This window comes from Grammomys surdaster, unplaced genomic scaffold, assembly GCF_004785775.1.
Source record: "Grammomys surdaster isolate TR1022 unplaced genomic scaffold, NIH_TR_1.0 339, whole genome shotgun sequence".
Lineage (NCBI taxonomy): Eukaryota > Metazoa > Chordata > Mammalia > Rodentia > Muridae > Grammomys > Grammomys surdaster.
In genome coordinates this window covers 1,143,335-1,149,865 of record NW_021604758.1, presented here as the reverse complement: position 1 = coordinate 1,149,865, position 6,531 = coordinate 1,143,335, and the positions used below count along the sequence as shown (strand labels likewise).

The following is a 6,531-nucleotide window of genomic DNA, read 5'->3' as shown; positions in this document are numbered from 1 at the left end:
CCTGCCTAGAATCCCCCAGTGAGGGGCTGGGGGCGTGGCTCAGTGGAGCCCCTGCCTAGGACCCCCCCAGTGACATGGTTCAGTGGGTAAAAAGCACTTGTCACCAGGCCTGGTGATCTGAGTTTAGTCCTCAGGACTCACAGAAGTAGAAGAGAACCAGCCCTACACACTGTCTTCTGATATCTTTAAGCATCTCCCACACCCCCACAAACACATTTAAAATAAAAATAACTTTTTAAAAAATGTAATAAAGATATCTTTTGGGTTTTTTTCGAGACAGGGTTTCTCTGTGTAGCCTGGGCTGTCCTGGAACTCACTCTGTAGACCAGGCTGGCCTCGAACTCAGAAATCCGCCTGCCTCTGCCTCCCAAGTGCTAGGATTAAAGGCATGTGCCACCACCTCCTGGCGCCACCCCAGTTCTTTATAGCCAAAAGTCACTCCATGTTTCCTTCTACATGGTAGGTTGTGGCTTATTAGCCTTTTTTTAAAATTTTCTCCCATGTATTTATGCATGCATTGTTGGACTCTTAAGATCCAAAACCAGGGGACACACTCCCACAGAGACGCACGGACGGGACTCGCTGCCATCACATGAGGTTTAATGAAACTAGTGCACTAGGACTCTCTCGCATGCAGGCAAGAGAGCCCCGAATGAAAGCTGGGAGCAGTTCTTATACAGAGTTCAGGAGGAGAAACTACAACGTCTGACCTCTAGGTGACTCGGGTTATGACAATGAGTGTCTTCCATTTGCCCAAGTTTATTACGTTAAGGGCCCAGCTTCCTGATTCCTAGAATGTGTCTACGCTCTGGGCCCTCCTCACCCACAGGTGGATTCCCTCCCCTGTGGTCTGAGGAATGTTAATCAGCGTCTCCCTTCTTCCTCTGAACGTGAATCTAGCAAGTGTCCTCTGACTAAGGAATGTGCCCCTCCTGGGATGTGTCCTGGGACAGTGGGGTTCTTTTAAATTTAAGTTCAAACTGAAACCGGAAAGTTCTACAAATGTCTGCATGTCTCTCTGTACGGATGAAGGCCAGAGACTGATGGGTCTCCCTTCATGGCTGCCTACCTTGTTCACTGAAGCAGAGTTTCTCAGCCGAACCCGGAGCCCACTGAAACTACTCTAGCTGCCAGCCTGCTCTAGGCTCCTGTCTCCGACTCCTCATCACCCTCCCAGGCACTGGAATTAGAAGCAGGCCGTCTGCCTGACATTTACATGTGAGTCCTGAAGGTCCCAGCACTGGTCCTTCTTTGCACAGAGAGTACTTTATCCAGTAAGCCATCTCCCCAGCTCTTCATTGACCCATTTTATATATGACAGACTTGGTCTTGGGGGGTCCTTAGCCAATACCCTTCCCCTTACACCACCAAAGTCGAACTTGATGAAGGGATGAGTTTTACTGGGGTTCCTTACATAAACGTGGGTGAGGAGTTACTAGCAGGAACACATAGGACTCAAAGACAGCAGCTTCGTCACCAAAGCCCACCCCAGCGCGAGAGACGGCTTACAAAACTGGGGACCTGGAGGACAGCAAGGAGGCAGTTCCACAAGGTCTGGTGTATCCTTTCTGGCGCCTCAGCTTCAGCACACGACACCCCAAGACCAAGTTCTCAGCCGAGAAGGGGAGGGGAAGAAGGGAGAGGAGGAGGGGGTATGTGTCCCAGAGGAACAAAGGACCGCCTTTGGATCGAAAGGAAACAGAGGTGACCCTGTTTGGAAAAATGGCTATTTATAAAGGCACAAGGGGAAGCCCTGCATTAGGATGAGGTGTTTAATTTTAGTTGGGCATGTTAATTAGGGCAGCCAAAGGCAGCTTTGATAACAGGACTTCAGTATTGTAATAGTTGGATCCAGAGAGTCAGCCTCAGGGAGAAGAAGTGATCAAATAAGGGAATAGACTTTTTAGCTTTAGGAATGTAATCTAACAATTTTTAGCAAGGCAGAGGGAATAGGGGAGAAGGGCAAGGCCTGCCAGAACCATGCTAGCCTTGCCGAGGCTGGCTGGAGTCCTTCAAGTTTGCCTGAGGGTGTCTTCTCAACCGGGCTTATCTGAAAAGCTTGTCAGATGCCACTACTTACACGTGGTTACCAAGAGCCTACAGCCTGGTTCTGGACTTCCTGAAGCTGTTTGAATTGCTTGCTTCCTGTCTTACAGACCTTTTCTCTCCAGGATGGAGGCCTTGACACCCACCCTCCCCCAGGACTTCCTTTTGTTCCACTTTGCTTTTACATCCTGTATCTTAAGAAGTTTCTCAGGTGGTGGCTCATACCTTTAATCCCAGCACTCTGTGCGAGGCAGAGGGAGGTGGATCTCTGAGGTCGAGGCCAGCCTGAATCTACAGAACCAGTCCAGGACAGCCAGAGATACACAGAGAAACTGTCTCAAAAAAACGTAATAATCATAGAGTCATTTCCCTCCAAAAGGGAAAGGTATAATCTCCATTATAACTCCTACATAACAAACCCAGAGTTTGACACTAACTGGGCATCTTTTGACTGTTCTCCATTTAAAAACATTTTTTAATTTTTTCTTTGAGAATTCCATACTGCATGCAATGTATTTTTATCATATCCACCCCATGCCCTCCTCAGTTCCCTCCCTAGTTTTTCTCCTCCCCCGACCCCTCTTCTTCAGTTAGTGGACACGTATTCTGCCACCCATTGGAACGCCGCAGCCTACCAGGCTACACCCCTAAATCTAACTTCACTTTTTGGAGACAGGGTCTAGGGTTCATGGATTCAATTAGACCAGCTGGCCAATGAGCTTCAGGGAGCAGCCTGTCCGTTTCTGCCCCCAGCCCACCGCAGGCAAAGCTGTGGCCACCCTAGTGACCAGGACCGCTCCATCTGGGGAACTAATGAGGGATATCCACAGAGACCAGAGCACCCCCACCGCAGAGACCAGAGTAGGCAGAACTGGGATGAGGGAACTGTGGAGGTGCTACCTGAGCTGATTATGCAGACTCTGGGCAAGAAAGGGACAGAAAGAGGTGAGGATGTGCCAGTCCACGTACAGGGGCGCTACCCACAGGGGTCTGCAGCGCTCTGGCCGGGCTGGAGCGGCCAAAGCATTGTGGCTCTCCGAGAGGGAGGGGGAGCTGGAATGAGTCAGGTTGCCAGGCCTACCGGGTGCAACAGGCAGGCAGGATGCAGAGGGCGGGGCCGCGAACAGGAAGAGGCTTCGGGAGAGAATTCTCTTCCCCAAGGTGTTAGAGCTCCGTAAGCCTCTCAGACAGTGCTTGGTGAATTATTCGTGTACTTTATTTCGTGTGGATGGGGTCTTATATACATTTTTGCTGTGGGTCGGGGTCTAAAGGTACATGCTATCTATTGGTTTGGTCTGAGATGATAGGGAAACCTCCTCTGCATGTGGAGGGGCTTTGGGCGTTGTCCCCGGATGACGGATTGTCTTGGTCTTCTCCATGGGGTGTGATGGCCACGTGTTCCAGGACAGGAACGTGGTAGATTAACAGAGTAGATTAAACACCTACCATTCTCAGGAGAATTACCGGGGTTTCTGAATCTGCTGAACTTGACCAAGTTTTCTGTCTGGCGGCACGGGCCACTGCCCCACAGGGGTGGGCAGAAGGAGGGGTGGGCAGAGGGGGAGGGAGAGAGAGAGGGAGGGAGGGAGAGGGAGGGAGAGAAACTTGGAAACAGGAGAAAGAGACGGGTGTGGGGAGCCCACAGTGTGCAGAGAAGCCTGAGTTATGAGTTGGCAGGAATGGGGCTGTGGAGGTGGAGGGTGGCTCCTTAAAATCTCATCTCCCCTCGGTTCCCAGAAGCCACCGCGGCTCCCACAGCTCCGGCCCCCACAGCTGCCTATCCAATGAAGCCGACCGACTACCTGTCGCTCTCAGGAGGATCCGCCATAGGCCTCGTCGTGGCGGTCACCCTGGGAGGCCTAGCACTGGTCGGAGCTGTCTGCTTCATATTTAGTCCTGGCACTTAAGGTAATTCTGTCCTTCCCACTGGTGCACTAGAGGACATTCACGCCAGCCCACTTGAACTTGATTTGAATCGCTCTACCAGTGGAAGAAGCTCAATTCTATTCCCAGCCTTATAGATGAGGCACAGAGAAGTCAAGACATTAATTCCAAGTCACACAGCCAGGGAGCAGCAACAATTTAAACTCTGACAAAAAAAACCAAACCAAACCAAAAACCCACCAACCCAACAGAACCTAGAGGTGCCTATCTGCTTCACTAATACCCGAAATGACAAAGAGAAGCTATAAGTGCTTGCTTGGTGGCTGTGGCTCACATCCCTGTTTAAGAGAGCTGTGGAGAAGTGCTTAGTGTATCCATCTGGAAAATGGGGATGGTCATAACCACACCCAGCTCACAGAACGGCAAGAGTCTGGACCACCTTTGAGCAGGGGTGGGCTTTGTGAGCCTCACATCCCATCCTCACATCCCATCCCACTTGTGTCCTGTGAGGGAGGAAAACATGAGGAACAAGAAGGGAGTATCAAGGATGGAAACTCGGGAAGGGGGATGGGGCACATTGGGGAGGGGGAGGGGCATCAGGAAGGGATGCCAGTGAACCCGGACTGGGAGGGGACCCACCCAGCAGAGAGAGAAGATGGCTAAACCAAAGCCTTGAGCAGCAGAGAGGGTTCAGTTGGCAAATTGGTGAATTTGCCAACCCTGAGCATCTTAAGTTTGATCTCCAGGAACCAACATGGCGGAAGGTGACCATGCCAGAGCACGCGCACGCGTACACACACCTAAAAACTGAAAATAAGGGTTAGGGCCTCCATATGTGAATTTGGAGGATCACAGAGCAACATGTAACAGTGATGTTCTCCCCCTCCCTCCCTCCCTCCTTCCCTCCCTCCCTCCCTCCCTCCCTCTCTCCCTCCCTCCCTCCTCCATTGCCCTTCCAATCTTTCCTGCAGAACTCATTGAGTGTGCACTTGAGCCATGAGCGCATGAATCTCTACCCGAAGCCGATCCCAGAGCAAGAGTCTCAGGACAGGATGACGTGGCCCTTGTCAAGCTCCCTCCTCCCTCCCATTTGTCCCCAGCTAAACAAAGCCTTTCCCGTCCTCCTGCCGGCCAGCACCAACACCCCATCTTCACAGTCCACCATCCAGGAACACTGTCTTCTTCAGCCTCAGAGGGACTGCAAACAAAAGAAACTCCCAGGCTTCGGTGAAGAGAGGGGAGGGGTAGCAGGAGGGAGGATTTGGCAGAAGTCAAGAAGATTTCCCAGAATCCAAGGGTGTATCGGTCAGCGTCTACAAGGTAACGAATTACCTCTGGAATTGAACAGCTTGAAACAGCAGCAACAGCCGTTTGTGCAGATTCCAGCTCTATGGCTTGGGCTGTAGGTTGGGCTCTGCAGGTGGCGGCTTGCTGCACCATCTGGGTCCACTGTCTGTCTGGAAGGGTAGAATCAGTGGGGACAGCTGGCACTCCTTGGTATATCTTCTCTCATGCTCAGAAAGGCAAACCTCAACCGATCACAAGGCCTCTGACTGAGACCTGAACACCATCGTTGCCATCCTTTTGGTTGGAGGAAGTCACATGGCCGGCCCAGATCAAGAGGTAGAGGAGTTGGCTCCTCCTCTTCCTGCTCTCAATCTCCACCTTCTCTTCTGACAGTCTTGCTCTCCAGGAATTCACATGCTGTGTCTTCTTCACAGCCCCCTCCCTCTCTCCTCCTTTCTCTTTCATTGAATTATCCCAAAATTCCTGTCGCTGGGAGTTGACCAACTCCGCTAGCTGACGGGCTTACTTAGGACATGTAACATCTGTTGGAGCGATGTTTTTGTACACTGTATGAAGATGTGTCTCTGTCCTCCTTTTCCTGCCCAAGGCGCCTTCTGATTGGTTAAAATAAAAAGCCTACGGCCTATAGCAAAAGGCAGGGTAGTAAGATGGGACATCTAGCAGAGAGAGAGAGAGAGAGAGAAACTCTGGGAAAGAGAGAATTCCGAGAGATTTGCCACACAGACTCAGAGGAAGTTGGATGTATGGACCTGAGGTGCGATAACTAGCCATGTGGCAGAGAGTAGTAAAGCCGGGTAGTATAAGTTTGGAGCTAGCTGGGGAGCAAGCCTAGCACAAGACCGACATTTATTAGTAAACACAAGTCTCTGTGTGGTTATTCTGTTTGGGAGCTGGGACGGGCATAGAAAAGCCAGAATGGTTACAGACGTCCCTGGTTTCCTGCTGGGATGGACACAGAGATGCAGGATGCCGTCGCAGGTCCTGGGATGGCAGAGAACGTATTGCTCTGCCTTGGAAACTGAGCAAAGCACAAAATATTCCTTCCAAGTATACAAGTTGTTCTTGCTTATTTTCTGAATAAAAATGTAGATTGCCAGTGTGTCTAGAAAAGGGAAGGTCACGGCAGACCCCCAGATATCCACGGTGCTCTCATAAGTGGCATTTTGTGGGGGCTCTTCAGGTTTGGGTTTCTGAGACATGGTCTCACTTTGTAATCCTGGCTAGTGTCCAAATCATAACCAGTATACATGCTGCATAGTGAGTTTGAGGCCAGCCTGGGCTACATGAGATCCA

At 51.0% G+C, this 6,531-nt stretch overlaps 1 protein-coding gene across 1 annotated transcript in view; it reads left to right on the top strand.

The window, feature by feature from the left end:
• Positions 1-3,953, top strand: part of Igsf23 (immunoglobulin superfamily member 23) — a 10,882-nt gene extending 6,929 nt beyond the window's left edge. Inside the window, exons 3-4 of the mRNA XM_028778721.1 lie at positions 2,800-2,991; positions 3,784-3,953. Of these exons, the coding sequence (XP_028634554.1) occupies positions 2,800-2,991; positions 3,784-3,953 (362 nt within the window). The remainder of the gene's footprint in view (positions 1-2,799; positions 2,992-3,783) is intronic.
• The last annotated feature ends 2,578 nt before the right edge of the window (positions 3,954-6,531 follow it).